The sequence below is a fragment of the Marmota monax genome, unplaced genomic scaffold (assembly GCF_021218885.2).
Source record: "Marmota monax isolate L192 unplaced genomic scaffold, Marmota_monax_Labrador192_F-V1.1 WCK01_AAM20220418_F8-fsc00047, whole genome shotgun sequence".
Taxonomy (NCBI): domain Eukaryota; kingdom Metazoa; phylum Chordata; class Mammalia; order Rodentia; family Sciuridae; genus Marmota; species Marmota monax.
Genome location: NW_026692072.1, coordinates 11049401 through 11066538, shown reverse-complemented (window position 1 = coordinate 11066538; position 17138 = coordinate 11049401). Strand labels below are relative to the sequence as shown.

At 60.8% G+C, this 17138-nt stretch overlaps 1 protein-coding gene across 3 annotated transcripts; it reads left to right on the top strand.

Moving 5' to 3' along the window:
- The first annotated feature begins 1085 nt into the window (after nt 1-1085).
- Nucleotides 1086-16099, top strand: Chst1 (carbohydrate sulfotransferase 1). Of its 3 annotated transcripts, none has more exons than XM_058583537.1 (5): nt 1086-1307; nt 10307-10361; nt 12469-12604; nt 12947-13053; nt 13973-16099. In XM_058583537.1, the coding sequence occupies exon 5, from the start codon at nt 14015-14017 to the stop codon at nt 15248-15250; it is 1236 nt and encodes a 411-aa protein (XP_058439520.1). In that variant the 5' UTR covers nt 1086-1307; nt 10307-10361; nt 12469-12604; nt 12947-13053; nt 13973-14014; the 3' UTR covers nt 15251-16099. The 3 variants fall into 3 exon arrangements, with proteins under 3 accessions (XP_058439520.1, XP_046312543.1, XP_046312535.1); XM_046456587.2 differs by having other exon boundaries at nt 12466-12604; XM_046456579.2 differs by having other exon boundaries at nt 12460-12604.
- The last annotated feature ends 1039 nt before the right edge of the window (nt 16100-17138 follow it).

The following is a 17138-nucleotide window of genomic DNA, read 5'->3' as shown; positions in this document are numbered from 1 at the left end:
ACAGGCCCCTGCGGTGGCCAGCCTGGGACTGTTGACAGACATGTGGCGGAGCTGTGATTCCCTGCCTGCCTCCGCAGCCCCTGATAAGGAGATGTTTCTCTGCCTGTTTACATTGCTTCTCCTCCACTCCCAGAGGTCGGGTGTCTGTTTGTCTTGTCACTGGCCAGTCCTTGATGCCCGTGTGGGCCCAACCTGCAGGCGATGCTCAGACAATATTTGTGCAGAGGAGGAAGGACCACAGAGCTCGGCTGCCACTGGTCTCCCTCACATGGGGCAGCAGTGGCTCCAGGAGAGCTCGCGGTAGACTGGTAGGAAGGGGACAGACAGAAGTGGAAGACACCTGCCAGCAAATGTCCCACTATGCCACCCACCTCTTGACCCTGCCAAACGGAACAAATGGAGCCAGGGAAGGACAGATGATGGAACAGGGGTTGTGCCACTGAAAGGTGGTTGGCTCCGGTTCTGGGTTCTGGAGTGTCTGTGCTGGCGAGGGACTCGGAGAGGACCGCGGGGCCCTGGGCGGGGTTGGGGCTCCAGTCGGACTTTGGGGCTGGGGACGCTCAGGCAGAAGGCTTTGTCGGAGTAGAAATGAGCACCCTCCTGGGTGGGTGGTAGGGGGAGAACGGGGCAGGGGTGCCAGAGCAGCAGCCCGCGCTGCCCGCCGTTCTCGAAGCTCTGGGGGTGGGGTGGGCGTGGCTGCCCGGCCCTCGGGTGGGGGTTGGCCCGGCTGCCGAGGGTGTCCCGAGCGCTCGGCTGGGGCGGGCGGGCGCGCTGAAGGGGTGGGGACGAGAAGGGGCGGGCGGCTCCGGGGGCGGGCGGCTCTGGGGGTGGAGCCGGGACCGCAGCGCCCGCCGATCGCCCGGCGCTGAAGCCGCCGCCGCCGCCGCCGCTGCTGCCGCGGCTGCTCTGGGCTCGGGAACGCGAGGCAGCCAGGCGCTCGGGGAGGCTCGGCGCCTGCGGCTGCTGCGCTCCTCCGGCGCCCGGGGCTGCGGCGCTCGGGGTCCGGGCCCCGGCCCTGCGCCCTCGGCCCCCTGCCCGGCTCGCGGCCCCGCGCCTAGCCCGGGAGAACGCCCTCCGCCTCTCGAGCCGCCCTGGGCTCGCGCCCCCGGGCCATGAAGAGGGGCCCGTGAGGGGCGCGCGGAGGCGGAGGAAGAGGAGGGAGGAGGGAGGCCGAGGAGGAGGGCGCGGGAGGCGGAGGATGCCGCCGCCGCCGCCGCCACCCGCGGGCCCCTGGCGAGCCTGACTCCGGAGCGGAGGATGGAGCCGGCGCTGGGCGCTGCAGCGGCTCTCGGCGCGCCGCCGACCAGGTATCGGCAGGGCCCCGCGGCCCCGGGGCGGGCGGGAGCGCACAGTCCGCCGCAGCAGCCGGGAGAGGCGCGGGCGCGGTGGGAGACGCCCCTCGGCTAGGGGGACAGTCGCTGCCGGCGGTGCGCGGAGGGGGTGGCGCGGGACGGCAGCGTGTTGGGAGCAGGAAGGGGCTTCCGGGGCTGGTGGCCGGTGAGCGGTGAGCGCCGAGATCACCCCAGCCCTCCTCGGCCACATCTGGGGAGGACAGCAAACTTGAGACGCGGGCGGGCCCCCGAGGTGTCCGGATCCCTCCTGCTGCCGAGAGCACTCGGGGGCTGCTCCGGGCTCAGGGTCCCACACTCTGCCCTCCTCGCGGCTGCCCGGACGCCTCGAGACCCTGGTCTGCTGTAACTTTCCAAACCAGAGCTGCACCCGGAGGCAGGGGCTGCCTCCAGCTTCCTGTTCCTAGCCTTGGCCCTGCGCCCTGCACCCGCAGCCCACCACCGTGCTGTGTGCGATGCGATGGGCCCTTTATGGGGCCCTAGCCGCGCGATGGTGCAGAGTCCCAATAGCCCTCCCGCTCTTCCCTGGGTAGGGCTTTTCTCTGGGTAGGGGCCGGTGAGCTGCTCCTCCCAGGCTCCAGGGACTTGGTGCTTGCCTTCACAGTGCAGAGCTGCGCTGGCCAGGATGCCAGGGGTTAAAAGGCCAAGCTACCTGAAGAGGCTGAGACCCTTAGTCCTTCTAAGGTGGCACCTTGGCCTGACTCCAGATGCCACAGTGTGCCATCTCCTGCTCCAGGCCTGCCCTTTCTCAAGATTAGGTTCCTCGACTCTGGCGCTGATTTCTTCTGATGGACCTAAAAACTGCTTCTAAGCAGGAGGCTCCTAGGAGGGCTGCCTCTGGGGTCTGGGTTCCAGATGGGCTTGGGCCACTGACAGGGAGGCAGAGGCCTGGGCAGAGGAGGTGGCTGCCCAGTGAAGAGCAGAAATTCTGCCCAGCATCTTTTGGAGGGCTGTTGGGAGCAGGGGGCAGAGGGGACCTAGGACTCCTGCTGAAATTGGCACCTGGCTGGGAGTAGAGCTGCTTTAGCAAGCCAAGGGACCAGTAGGCAGGTGGGTCGAGGTACCAGGTAGCTGTCTTCAGGGGCTCCTTAACCTCTCTGGGGGTGCTGGGTGGCTCAGGCAAGACCTCACCTGGGCAGGCAGCGCCCCTGCTCCGGCCTCAGCACCACGTCACACACAGGGATCAGGATGACCCTGTTTCTCTCTCAAAGTGCTTTCACCGTCATGACTCACACGCTGGATTCACCAGGGAGGTATCAAGCTTCCAGCCAGGTCCGTTCTCCTCCCTCCTGGGTCTTCAGGAAGCTGCTGGGGAAAGGAGGAGGCGGGCTTGCCCTTGGGGCTGACACCCTGCAGGCCTGGAGCCTAGAGCTGCAAACTTTCACTGCCTGCCTGGTTTGTGGTGGGCCAGGGGCCCTAGGCCAGGCCACAGTGACAGGAGGGATGGGTGTGCAAGTGTGAGGAAGCCTTTGCTGATTGTCCTCCCCCCCTGCTGGGGCTTTGAAATCACTGTCCCCTTCCCCCTTCACTCGACACCCAGCCTCCTCATCTCCAAGCAGAGACACTAGAGGAGGATCCCAGATCCATTGCCTTCTTTCTGCAATACTTGGGATGCTCCGAACAGGCGCTTCCTTGGCATCCAGCCCTCCACCCTGGCCCCCCAGCCTTCTCTGCCACAGAAGGCATCTAGGTCCCTCTTGGACCCCTTTCCCCATAGCACCCTAGCTCCAGAGGAAGCATGGTGCTGAGGGGCTCATTAGGCGTGTGTGTCAGCCTGCGCCAGAAGAGGGGCACATCTGGGTTCCACTGAGTGCAGGGGTGCTCAGGTGCCAAGCGATCGGTGAGGATATGTGTGTGCCCCCCAGGTCCCTCTTGCCCCTGACCTGTCCACCCCCCCACTGTGGGTCTGCCTTTACTTTCCCAACTCCACTCTGCATCGGTAGGGAGGGAGTGTTTGATATTCATAATCTGGTTCAGAGAAGGTCCCGAAGCCCTGAGTCACTGTATGGTTTCCATGGAAACAGACTTGTTCGGAGGACTCGCTGTAGCGCGGCAGTGGTTGGGGAGAAGGGAAACATATAGTAAAACCAGGCTCCACAAGTGTGGTGGCAGTTGGACCAGCTCCCTTCTGTGGGCAAGACCAGGGTGGGTTGGCCTCGGGCTGCCTGTCCCCACCCACGCCCGAGGGCCTCCTCCAGAGCCGCCCAGCGGACAGGCTGCTGCTCCTCCTGTGAACCTTCTGCCAAGCCTGATGGCTGCTCTCTGTGCCTCAGTGTCCTCCTCTATAAGGGGGACTGTACGAGCCCTAGCTCTGGGGTCGTGAAGGTCAGATGCATTGAGAAGTGGAACACACCCGGGACAGTCCCTAGTGGATGCCATTGTTATTGTAGGTCCGGGGATCACTTCCCCGGCGGTGATCGGTGATCATGTCATCCCCTGGGCTGTGGAGAAGCCTCCCCTAGCAGCCTGTACCCACCCTGAGAGCCAGTCACCCCTTTCTCCCCACACAGCAGTGCCTAGGGCTGGCACAGTGCTAGGCGGCCCTGGATCTTGTTCAGACCCCACCTGTCCAGGAAGGAGCCTTGTGGGAACCAACTCTTCAGGTCCAGATGGACAGGTGGCTTTCTACTTGAGCCCCTGGGGGAGGATGGTGGTGTCCCCTGGTGTTGGGACAGAAGGAAAGGGACAAAAGAGGCCCAGACAGAGACAGGGCCCTCTCTGACATAGCGAGGGGGCTGGGTGGGGCCTTTCCAGGCTGGTTCATCTGGCTGGAGGAGCATCCCCTTCCTGATGGTCACCCAAAGAGGAACCAGGGACTCCCCAGCAAGGCCTGAGGGTTGGATCTCTATTTCTCACATGCTACCACCATGCTCTGTGGTCGGGCAGGTGCGGGCTGCAGCGGCTGGGGCAGGGAGGTTTTCCCGAGCAGCATGGGAGGCCCAGCCAGTCTCTCCCCAGCCCCGTCTCTCACTCAGCCTCCCATGGCCTGCAGACTCCACCTCCTGCACCGTGAGCTTCAGCTGCAAGCTCCAGCTCGCCCCATCACCCAGCTGTCAGGGAGGCAGAGCACCCTGGGCATCAGCTGGCCCTGGCCCTTCCTCTGTGAACCAGAGGAGACCCTGAGATTCCTGGTTGTCGCCTGTTTGGGCAGATCTAACCTAGCTGCGGCCTCTCCCAGCTCCACACTGGCCCTGGGTGGCCCCGGGTGGCCCCTCTCTCTTCCTGGGCTCTCCGAGTGGCTCTGGCTGCCACCCAGCACCCCCCTGCCAGCCCTCAGCTTCCTGCCAGGGTTCTGCCCCCAGGTCTCTCTGGACCGCTTTGCTGTCCTCACTGGTGTCCACGACACCTTCCAATTTAATATCCTCTGCAAATTTCATTAACGGACTGTTTACTCCCCTCTCTCAGGATCATTAATGAAGATGTTAGATAAGATGTGACCCAGCGCTGGCTCGGCGCCCTGCCCCCACTCCCGGACTCGCCTTCCAGCCCCCTCCCCCTGGACCCGCTTCCCCACCCAGGACCCTCGGGACCCACCCCCTCCTTCTTTCAGGACCCATGACAAGTGCTTAGGGCCAGATCTGTTTGAATTAATTTGGTAAGATTACTCGAGGCGCTGTATCAAATGCTTTGCTAAAAATCAAGATATATTACCCTGCCTGCGTTTCCCTCATCTACCAGTCTTGTAATTCTATCAAGAAAGCTATCAAGTTTGTCAGGCATGATTTGTTCTTTATAAATCCCCACGGTGCCGCGTGGGGCACAGGGTTCCCGCGTTTTCTAAATGTTTAGAGATCCCTTCTTTGTGTTTGCTTCTTGATTAGAGCTGGAAGCCCCTGGGCTGGGAGCAGGGGAAAGGCTGTGTCCTTTGCAGGGATGGGGAGGGCGGCCCTGCCAGTCCCTTCTCTGGAGTCCGTGGTGTGGAGTTTTTAGGAGCGCTCTCTCAGTCCTGCAGGCCCCAGGTGCCCCAGGCTGGGCCCAGGGGAAGGCTGGTGTGTGGGGTCTCTGATGCTTCCTTCAAGGATTCTGCCAGGCAGAGGAAATGACAGAGTCCGCTGCCACTGCCGTTCTAACTGAGTGATTGCTGTGCCTGGTCACTTTGCTGAGAGCTTCTGCACTCCATCTCCTGTAAGTCCTGGGAGCCAGGGTGGCCGGCTCAGGGGATCAGGGACTCCGGGTCTGGTGCCCGCTCTGTCTGCTGCGCTCCTAGCCTTTCCCACACGGGGTCAGGAGAGCCGAGTGGGTGTTCTGGACGTCTCAGGAGGTGAGTGAGGACCTCAGAGTGGCGCCCCAGTTCCTGGGTTCTGTTCTCGCCTCTGGCCCGTCTGAGCTGTCACTTAACCCTCCTGTGCAGTCGCTGCAGCCAGAGGACCCGAGGCTTCAGGCTGTGAGGGTCCACAGAGGGGAGGTGTGACAGTCCCACCAGGTGCCAGGCTCTGGGATAACGGCTGCCAGTTTATATTACTATGGGTGTCCTCATTGATGTTGGCAGAGATGATCATCCTGCTGGCCTCGTGCCTGATGGGTAGAGCCTTGTCACCCAGGAAACAGAGGGGCCACAGGATGAGCATGCTGGCAGCCTGGTGCAGGCATGTCCTTGGGACCAGCCTGGGCTGGTGGCAGGGTCTGGACCGAGGGAGCAGGGAGCCAGTGCTCCAGTCCAGACTGCGTCGGGCTGCTGGTTATAAGACATGCGCTCGCGCCCTCTTGGCTGGGGAGCTGGGCATTCCTGGCCTCCTTGGCTGAGAGCCTTCGAACCTCCCTCTCCTGCCTGGACAGAGTCTGAGGCCTGAGTGGGGAGCAGGGTGTGTCTGGGCGGCTGCTCCTCAGTGGCTGCGCCTGTGACCACGTTTGTTTGTGAGAATCTTGAGCTTCAGCTGGGCAGTGGTGGGATGGCACAGACCCATCCACGTGCCAGGGAAGGCCCACCAGCTGACACCCAGGGACATGGTCCTTGGAGATGGCAGCAGCTGTTGGGTGAGCTGGCTCTGGGTTGGGGGTGAATGCCCGGGTCGAGAGGGGCACCAGTGTGTCCTGGGGCCTTGGTGGTTCCCTTGGTCTTGGCTGTCCCTGCCCCTCTCCTCTGGCATCCCAGGGTTGGGTGACACTCTCGCTCTCAGGCAAGTCCTCGGGCTGAGGTGGAAGCAGGGCCCTGCTCCTGCGGGGACAGGCTCAGTCTCCTTCATTTACGGAGGCTGGCCGCTCCTCCTCTGGGGAGCTGGTCATGGCACCTGGCAGGCGGTGAGCAGCCCTCAGGGGGAGCCAGGCCTGGGGACATCTCTGGGTGTTGGCACCTGTAGCTCCCCTAGCCCCTAAAGCTCAGGTGGGTTCCAGTGTCCCAGCCTCCCCACCCCCAGCCCTCACCCCGCCGAGCCAGGTGAGCCTCCTGCAGGTGAGTGGACTCTGGGGATGCGGGACAGATGGCCCCTTCCCTGGCGGCCGGCAGCAGCTGGCTCTGGCTCCTGTGGATGTTTTCCCATCCCCGAGGCTGGGCGGCCGGGCAGGCCCGGTGTCCAGGGGGTGGGGCCTCCGTACTATTCCGACTCTGGCTGTGGCTGCTGGGTGGGTGGCAGTGGGGGGGACAGGAAACCAGGGCCTTTCCGCTGGCCCAGTGTTGGGGCAGAGCTCCGCCTACCACAGGCCGGCCTGGGACTGGGACTGGCCTCTGACTCATCCCTCCCCAGGAGCTGGGCACACACTGGGGCCTTGTCCTGGGGCTCGGAGGTCAGTCACTCTCCCCACTGCTGGGGAAGCCCAGGTGGCCTTGGGACCCTGGTGCCCAGCCGGCCCGTGGCGGAAGGGCAGGACAGTGAGGTGCCCTCGGTTCCCAGGGCCAGTGGGCAAGGTCTCTGCAGGCAGGACAGCCTGTCCCCAGCCACACACGCGGGGCTGCAGAGCACGCCCAGGCCGTGGTGCATCTTTTACCCTCTGCTCTCACGATTCTGGGCCAGTACTGCCCGTCATGGGGCATCAGCCCCCAAGACTTCCCCTCACGGCTCCTGCTTCGCGACCCTGCGCCCAGCGTTATGTGGGTCACAGCCCAGAGGTCTGGGAGATTCGCGGGGTTTGTCTCACATCAGGACAACCGAGTCCTGCAGAGGTTCCGGTCCTTGCTGAAGTCTAGCTAGAAAGCCACAGCAGCGAGACCCACACCCTGGCCCCACTCTCATGCAGGCTTGCGATGCCCAGGGGTGTCCCCAAGGACATCACCTGTGGACATGGGAGTGGCCCGCCCTGGAGACACAGAGCTCACAGCGCTCTGCTAATGGTGTAGAGTGGAAGACCCGCCGCTCTGTGGGCGAGCGTGCTGGGGACGGGTTGTGGGGTCCCAGGTAGGCCTGCTGAGGTCTGGACGCGGCAGCGAGTCTGCGTCACAGTGAAGGCCCCTCACACCTGCTGCAGCTGAGGTGGGCGTGGCCCCAGGGATCAGCACTGGAGGCCCAGTAGCCCCGGGTGACTCAGACAACAGGGGCCGAGGCCGGGCTCCGTCAGATTCCCTCTAGAAGGTCATGCGGGCTGAAGTACATGTTGGCACAGTGCCCACATTGGAGGGTGCCCGAGGACTCAGTCCCATCAAACTTACCCTTGGGTTTTATTAGGTAGGCGATCTTGAGGCTGTGCCTCCTGGTGGTATATAGCTCTCTGGAGACCGACCCTGAGCAGAATCAGGCTGGATTCACATCAGTCAGGAATAGCCAGATGTTTCTTGACACATGCTTTAATCTTTATCTCACGGATCTAGCAAACATGTAAATGAAGCATTTCCCTTTTCCCGTCAACTGCCAGGAAGCTCTGGCCCCTATATGTAGCCCACAAGTCATTTGGTCCGTCCTTCCTTCCTTCCTTCCTCCCTCCCTCCCTCCCTCCCTCCCTTCTCTTCTTTCTTTTTTCTTTCTTGCAGTGCTAGGGATGGAACTTAGGGCCTCAAGTGCTCTACCACTGAGCTCCGTCCCCAGCTGCTGTCACGGCTCTTTGTATGCTGCCCTTATTCCAGGTTCTTTCAGACTTTCAACACCCTTGTTTTTCCCGTGCCTCATTTTGTCACCTCATTTTCCTCTGGGAGGAGAAAACCTTGCTGTTTTACGTGTTTTTAGCCTTAACTAAACAAACATCTATGGCGGAGCCGCACTGCTGGCTACTGCAGGCCTGGGATTGAGCGCTGCCCCTCCCTCCGGCTCCCCCTGCCTGGTTCCTGGCACCCCAGAGCCTCGGGAATCCCTCCACCCAGCTCCCGAGTCTGGGCAGAAGGGGGCGGGTAGCTTCTTTTCTCCCTGCCCCCCCCTTGGATTTGGTGACATGTTTTGGGGAGGAGCTGGGAAGGGTGTCATGTCCGAGGGAAGCCTCAGCTGTCCCCACAGCCCTCGGGCCCCCTGGAGGTCCTGCTCTAACCCAGGAGACTCCAGCCACTGCTGTCCCTGGTCCCCCCATCCCCCACCCCCAGAGGGAGAGCCCAATGCTAGGGACAGGTGGTGGCCTCAACCAGGTGCCTTGGAAAGGGGGAGGGGAGGACAACTGGCAGTACCCTGGGCAGGAGAGCAGGCTCCAGGAGGTGCCAGGGCTAGGTTTTAGTGCCCCCCCCCCACCAGTCTCCTCTTCAGCTCTTGCATTGGGAGACTTCACTTTGTCCCCAAGGTTAATAAATTGAGCCAAAAGCTTGGTGTGAATGTGCCCCCTTCCATCGTCTGACTGTCCCTCCCTCCGGGGCACCTACAGTTCAGTGTTGTGCCTATGTACAAGTGTCCCCCACCCAGCCCCCGAAGGTCCGAGCTGGTGGTGGGTCCTGCACCGTGTCTTCTGGCCAGAGCTTTCCTGACCCTACGCTGAGCGATGTCCTCACGTCACCTAAGCCCATCTGTGGGGCCTGCTGGCTACAGTGAGTTGAAGAGAAGACCCCAGGGCAGCGGCTGGCTCTGAGGAAGGAGCCAGGCCTCTGGGAAGGGCGAGCCCGGGGTCTGGGCTGCAGGAGGCCTGGGGAACTTCCAGTTGGGTGCAAAACTGTGGGTACAGATGTTTTTCCTGGGATGAGGGATTGCATTTTTAAGGGGCCAGTGGCCCAGGGAAGATGAGGAGCAGTGCTTTGGTGCCCAGAGCGGGAAGGGAGGCTACAGCTCTGTCGAGGGCTCTGGTTCTCAGGGATGGCCACAGATCAGGCTGAGGGGGTGGGGACAGACGCAGCTCGGGGTTCTTCTGGAAGGTGACTGGACTTTTCCCCTGCTGACGGGCGATCCCTGTCTGCTGTGACGGTGGCCCTGCCTGTCCCTGGGAATGCAGTGTGGGGCCTTCTGAGCTGACAGAACCCCATGGTCAGAGCCGGGAGTCTCCGGTCACTGGGCTAATGGAAAAACCCAGGCACAGAGGGGCCAGGGGTGGGGTGGGGGCCAGGGAACCAAGGTCACTCAGCAGCCAGGGAAAGGCAGAGGCTGTGTGATGCTCCTGCGGGTGACATTGAGTTCAGTGTCCCTTCCCTGCGGGAGTGGTGGGGGATGAGGTAGCGCGGCCTGTCCAGGCTTGCCTCTGGGAGTGCATCTGAGGAAGAGGGGCTGCATCGGGCAGGGACATGCCTCGGTCACACCTCTCCGCATCCTGCAACATCACCTCCCCCGGTGGCACCCTCACATCAGGCTGCAGCCAGCCCCCAGGAAGGCAGGCCACAGCAGGGCCCCAGTTAAAGTGCAGGGCTAGGAGGCTGCACTTTGGCACTTGGCCACCAGAGGGCAGCAGGAAGGCCACTGCTGGACTCTGCATAGTTCCTGGCAGGGAGGGGGGTCCGAGAAGGAGGGTTGGTGTAGAGGTCGGTCTCACTGTCACTGTCAGTCCCTGTGGGCTGCAGGGTGATTCCCCAAGAAGCAGATGTTAGTGAGGACACTTTTAACGGCTTTATTGGGTGTAACCCTACGCCAGGCACAGCACTAACTCATTGGTCCCACAACAGCCTTCTCATAAGTATCTCTATTTTCCAGGTGAGGCAACAGAGGCACAGAGAGATTAAGGAATCTAGCCACATTCCCACAGCTGGTAAGTGCCTGAGCTGGGACATGGAGCTGGTCCCAGAACCCAGCTCCCAACCACGAACCATTAAATTTGAATGTCCAACACTGACTAAATTCTTTAAGTCGTTCAATTCTTCTGATTGGTTGGAAGGTGGTCACACCTTCTTTATAGATGGGGACACTGAGGCTCACGGACAGCTGGTGAATTGCCCACATGTCCATACCCACTGAGGGGCAGACCTAGGCTGACCTGGCTCCTGGCGAGCCCTGAGCTCCCGTTTAGCTTTGTGATGTGCATCCTCCCCTTCCACTGCCCCCCTTGGAATTTGGCTGACTTTGAAGTCTGAGCTTTCTCCTGGGCGTGGGAGTCACCCCCTCCCTTGCCTTAACAGAAAGAACAGATTCTGGGCTCCTCTGTCTAAGCTTTGACCAGCTGGAGCTGGAGGGAGCCCATGCCAGAGGCTGCTGGAGCCCAGGAAGGAGCCCCGAGCTCACAATGTGGCCCGGAGGACGAGAGCGTTGAGGGCTCTTTCAGTGGCCACTGCTCCCTTGGGAACCATAGGACCTGGCCCCGGGTCCTCTGGTTTCCAGGGCAGATGCCTCCAGCATACCAAGGAGGCTTGGCCAGCACTGGGCTGGCTCTGCCAGGCTGGCAGGGGAGCTGGGCACTTCCAGGAGGCCTGGCTTCCCCACCTTCCCATTCCCATGCCCTGGCTTTGCCCTCCCTGGGAGGCGGGGCATGGCCTGTGACTGGGACACTCCCCTCCGGTGCCCAGCACTGGCCTTCAGCTCTCTGGTGGGGTGTGGAGATGTGGGGCAAGATGGCGAGATGCTGCTCTTGGAAGACCATCTGGGATACGTTCTGTCTTTGGCACTGGAACCCTAAGTTTGCGGAAGAGTCTCAAAGGGGGTGAAGTATGGGGGGCATCAGGGAGAGGATCCAGGGGGTGGACTTCAGAGCATGGCCTGCCCCTTCCGAGGTGTGAACTTGGGGAAGTTATTTCACCCTGAGGGGCCGCAGCTTCTTCTCTATAAAGTGGGTTGTGCTGGGGTCAGCCTGACCTGTGGGGAGAGTGCAGCTTGGGAGGACCGTCATGGATGCCCACAAGTGCTGGCCCTGCCTGGTGCTGTCTCCCCTGTCCTCCCTGGAACAGTGCCTGGCCGCCCTGGAGAGCTGGCAGATGACTGTGGAACGGCTCTGCCGCTGAAGAGCAGGCCCTCAGTGACCCAGGACTCAGTGACCCAGCAGCCCGTGCTCCTGCTGGTGCCCCTCCCTGCCTGTCGCATCGTGAAAGGCGCTCACATTTGTCTGGGGTTACTTGGGCTGAGGACTCCTGGGCCTGGCACCTCAGCGGGCCCACTGCCATCTCAGCCCAGGCTCTGCCCCCTCCAAGGCAACCTACTGCTGTGGCTCCTCTTCTTTCTTGGGACACAAAGCTGGTGGTGAAGAGCCCAGAGCACTGGCCTAAGCCTGACCTGAGGGACTCAGGCCTCTGCTATTCCTTAATGGCTGCTGAGATGGCTTTTCCTTAGTTTTTGAGACTTAATTTCTCCAATGGGAACGAGGACCCTCCCCTCCCAGGGGGTTTGTGAGGAATCACACGGACCAGAAGGTGGATGTGCTTGGCAGCTCTGGGAAATGAGCATGCGCTTGCCCTGCTCCCAAAGGAGTCGCGCCGAACAGCAGGGTGTGGCTGGGGGGATATTTGCACTTGAGTCCCCCCGTCACTGTGAACAGATGAAGGACAGTCAGACAGTAATGGAAAGAATGTGCTCAGAGCCTCGGCAGTCAATCTGCTCCCCCTTCTAGTGCCCAGCCCCTCTCGTGCCAGTCCACAAGTGGGCTGGGGACATTAATCAAATGCGTGTTTGAAGGCCAAGTGTGTTTAAGCTGGAGGAACAGGAAGTCAAGCCTCCCAGGAGGGACATGGGGGCTGCTGGGAGACCTCCGGGTGTGAGCTCACACCTGTTCTGTGGGCTGACACTGCACCTGCCGGGGTACAGGGCCTCGCGCTTCACAGGTGCTCAATAGATGCTAACTGAAGGGATCCCCGGGTTTTGGTGTTTTCACTCGGACTTGGGTCAAGGTCCGGAACGCCGCCTAGTCCAGTTCTGCTTTTGAGTTTCAGTAGCTGCTCCTCTCCATGTGGCTGGAAGAACACCCCTTCCTGGTGTCCCTCGGAGCTGCCATTTGATGCAGAGGCCTGAGGTGAACCCCTGCTCGCATCCCTCCCTGCCAAATTCCGGGAACCAGTTGAATTTCAAAAGGTCAGACTTGTCTGTTGATTTCAAGCCCAGAACCAATCCGGGGTGTGCTGGGGCTGAGTCCGTGAGGCCCGAGGCTCACCAGCTCCCTGTCCCCCAGGGCCCTGGTGTGAGCAGAGGGTAGTGGGTGAGTGAGGTAGGTGAAGGGGTGGGGTACCGGGGTCTGGACCCCAGGGATTAGATGGCACTGGTTGGCTAAGATCCTGGTATCAATGATAAATATAGGGGAAAAGCAAGGCCTTTATTGCCTGACTTGGGGCAGACTGTGGGACATAAGGCATAGGAGAGGGGGACACTGGGAGCCCAATCCCATCCTCAGAATGCCTGCCCTCTCTCTTTCTGTAGTCCGCTGGCCACAGGACTGGTGCGCAGGCTTGGACCTCTGACCACAGCCAGCTAAGCCTGGGAACACGGGCAGCCGCGGACAGCCCAGCCTGGAGCAGCCGTCTTTGGTAAGTGTTCGGCCCTCCCTCGCTGGCTCCAGAAGCCCCAGCACTCTCTCTGGGGCTGGGAGCTGAGCTGGCCTCCCTGGGGGCACCTGCAAGATGCTTGGGGCAGCCTGGGTCCTTTCTGCTTCCCGTGGCTCCTTCCAGTTCCCCTTCTGTGAACAGAGAGACTAAGGGGCTAAGGGTAGAGGCTCTCGGTGACCAGCTTGGAGGAGCCAGGCCTGTCTCCTCGGGCTAAGATCTTCTGGGCAGTCCACTCTGGTAGCGAGGATCACCTGGGCCCATGGCCACGAGCAGACCCCAGATCCTGGAGAGGGCTGTTTCTCAGTAGCTCTGGGACCCCTCCCTCTATTTCAGGCCAGTTGACTCGAGGGCATTTAGGAGCCCAGAAATCCACATCTTGAGATAGCTGGGCACCTGCGTCCACAGTTGAAGGGATGTGGGCACAGCTGTCCACCACACCTGTCTCCCCTGGCGTGGACAAGCTACTGGAGAGCACAGCACAGAGAAAGGACGTCCACCTGGGGGAGTGGGCAGCAGCTCATTGGGCTGGGGAAGCATGTTGGTGGCCAGGCAATGCCAGCAGGGTGTCAGGAGTGGCAGGGTGTGGCCTGAGGCCCCCCTAAGTGTAGGGGTTGGGAAGAGAAAGGCTCTTTTGCACAGTTGAGCCCCTTCAAGGAGCTCAGAGTTCAAGGTAGGAGGCTTCTGCAGCCATCTATGGGTTGGATCTTGGGCTTCAGGTTGGGTAGATCCCTGAAGGTCCCACGGGTCCCTCACAGAATGACAAAGCCTAGCTGCTTGGGCCATAGGTCTGAGGATGGGTGTGCGTGAGAGAGGGAGGGGGGGAGAGGGAGATGGATGTCCCTGGGCCCCCTGGAGGCCTCTGGCTATGGGAGGTACCTGACCAGGCCGTCTTTGCTCCCAGACCTCGACCCTCGGAGAAGCAGCCCCATGAAGGTGGCCAGCCATGCAATGTTCCTGGAAGGCCGTCCTCCTCCTCGCGCTGGCCTCCATAGCCATCCAGTACACCGCCATCCGCACCTTCACCGCCAAGTCCTTCCACACCTGCCCCGGGCTGGCCGAGGCCGGGCTGGCCGAGCGGCTGTGCGAGGAGGGTCCCACCTTCACCTATAACCTCTCCCGAAAGACCCACATCCTCATCCTGGCCACCACGCGCAGCGGCTCGTCCTTCGTGGGCCAGCTCTTCAACCAGCATCTGGACGTCTTCTACCTGTTCGAGCCCCTCTACCACGTGCAGAACACGCTCATCCCGCGCTTCACCCAGGGCAAGAGCCCCGCAGACCGGAGGGTCATGCTGGGTGCCAGCCGGGACCTCCTGAGGAGCCTCTACGACTGCGACCTCTACTTCCTGGAGAACTACATCAAGCCGCCCCCTGTCAACCACACCACCGACAGGATCTTCCGCCGCGGGGCCAGCAGGGTCCTCTGCTCCCGTCCCGTGTGCGACCCTCCGGGGGCTCCCGACCTGGTCCTGGAAGAGGGGGACTGCGTGCGCAAGTGCGGCCTGCTGAACCTGACCGTGGCCGCAGAGGCCTGTCGCGAGCGCAGCCACGTGGCCATCAAGACGGTGCGCGTGCCCGAGGTGAACGACCTGCGGGCTCTGGTGGAAGACCCCCGGTTGAACCTCAAGGTCATCCAGCTGGTCCGGGACCCTCGGGGGATTCTAGCGTCACGGAGCGAGACCTTCCGCGACACGTACCGGCTGTGGCGGCTCTGGTACGGCACCGGCAGGAAGCCCTACAACCTGGATGTCACGCAGCTGACCACCGTGTGCGAGGACTTCTCCAATTCCGTGTCCACCGGCCTCATGCGGCCCTCCTGGCTCAAGGGCAAGTACATGCTGGTGCGCTACGAGGACCTGGCCAGGAACCCCATGAAGAAGACCGAGGAGATCTACGGGTTCCTGGGGATCCCCCTGGACGGCCACGTGGCCCGCTGGATCCAGAACAACACGCGGGGCGACCCCACCTTGGGCAAGCACAAATACGGCACCGTGCGAAACTCGGCGGCCACCGCCGAGAAGTGGCGCTTCCGCCTCTCGTATGACATTGTGGCCTTCGCCCAGAACGCCTGTCAGCACGTGCTGGCCCAGCTGGGCTACAAGAAGGCCGCCTCGGAGGAGGAGCTCAAGAACCCCGCCATCAGCCTGGTGGAGGAGCGGGACTTCCGCCCCTTCTCGTGACACGGCGTGACGCGGCGGGGCGCGGGCGCCGGGTTTGATAAAGGGACCATTTTAACTGTTGCCTTATTCCCCACCCCCACCCCGTCTTCGTGTCCTTCCCGCCCCCTGCCCACCCCGCCCCCTTCTGCCTTTGTGTCTCCGATATTTGCACTACACGTCTGGGACGGGAACGGGCAGAGGGCGCACGTGAAGTGGGGCCCGCCCGCCCCCCCATTCCGACACTCAGAGGTTGGGTCTCCCGGGGACGGTGACGATGTTTACAGCACCCCGCGCACACATTCACGCACGCACATGGGCCCACCAGGAGAGGCACCCCAACACACGACTTCTCCAATTTTTTGGAATGAATGAGTGGTTGGGGGATCGTAGTTTTTGCACTGTTTTACTTCTACAAGGTAAGAGGATAAAAACGAAAGGACCCCTCTCTCGAACTTCGGAAAGGGGTCTGTCCCTCCCGATCCCTGCTTCCCGGCCCTGGCCCTCTTCCTCCCATAGAACAGAGAACCCCCCTCCTGCCCGCCCTGCCTGTCGGTGAGCAGGTTTTACTGTGAGGTGAACGTGGACGTCGTTTATTTTTTCCAGTCTGTGGTGATGCTGTCTGTCTGTCTGAGTCTTGTGGCTGCCCCTGGACAGTGATGGCTGATGAATCTTTTAAGTTTCTGATTGATCTTGGGGTCCATCTGTGATATTTCTTTGTGCCAAAAAAAAAAAAAAAAAGAGTGAATCAAGTTTGCTAAATGAACATTGAAATGCTTTATCTGTGTTTTCTGTAAATAAAAGTGTGCAGTAATAGCTGGGCGTGATGGTGGGGTCTTGTGATTGGCTGAGAGCGGCTGGGCAGGGTCTGGGTGTTCCTGGCTTTGGGGAGAAGATTGGTATTAAATGACAAGTCTTCCTTTCAGGACTCTTGTTACGCTTTACACTGATTCCACTGAGTTCCGGGTGTCATTCCCTTCTGTATCTCAGAGCCAGACATGACCAAAATGTGCAACAAGTGGTATGGCTTGGTTTGACAGAGGTGAGCACGGGGTCCCGGGACCCTGTGCCAGAAGTTCCTCCTTTGGTGGGTGGGTCTGGGGCCTTGGTCGCTGGGAAGGGGGAACGATCAAGCGGTGGGGTGGCTCTGGGCAGTGGCTGCTTGGTATTTAACAACAGAGGCAGGGTTACTGGTCTCTACAAAGTGGAATGTCTGCTCTGCTTACATCTTAGCAATCTAGCCTCCAAGCAGAATGCTCAGCTCTTACTGCAAGAAAATAGCCAATCTCGGGGGAGGCTGGAGGTCGGTTTTCCTGGTTGGGACAGTGGGAGCTCCTGGTAATGAGGCGGCTCCTGGGGTCCTGGGCAGACACAAGAAGGGCTTCCTGAGGATTCTTGGTCCTGAGCTATAGCCTATGGACCAGGAAGAAACCAGCTAAAGCAGAAACCTTAACTAATAGGAGCCTAATCAAGATTGGGCCATTTCCTCCTCCTCCTCCTCCTCCTCCTCCTCCTCCTTTTTTTAAGGTAGTAAAATGCACATGATATAAAGTTTGCCTCTGCAACTGTTTGTAAGTCTGGAGTTCATTAAATCCATGCAGAATGTTGTGCTCCCTTCACTTCTGCTCGTCCCCATGAGGTTTTTCACCACATAAAGCTGAAGTTCTGGACCCATTAAGCAATAACTCCATTTCCCTTCCCCTCAGCTCCAGGCAACTGTTTCACTGTCTGTCTCCAGGATTTTGACTCCGAGTATTTCATACGAGGGGAATCAGACAGTATTGGTCTTTTTAAGCCTGGTTTCTTTCACTTAGCACAGTGTCCACTAGGTTCGTCCATGTTGTAGCATATGTGAGGATTTCCCCTCCTTTTTAAGGCTGAATAATACTCCAGTGTGTACACCACATTTTGC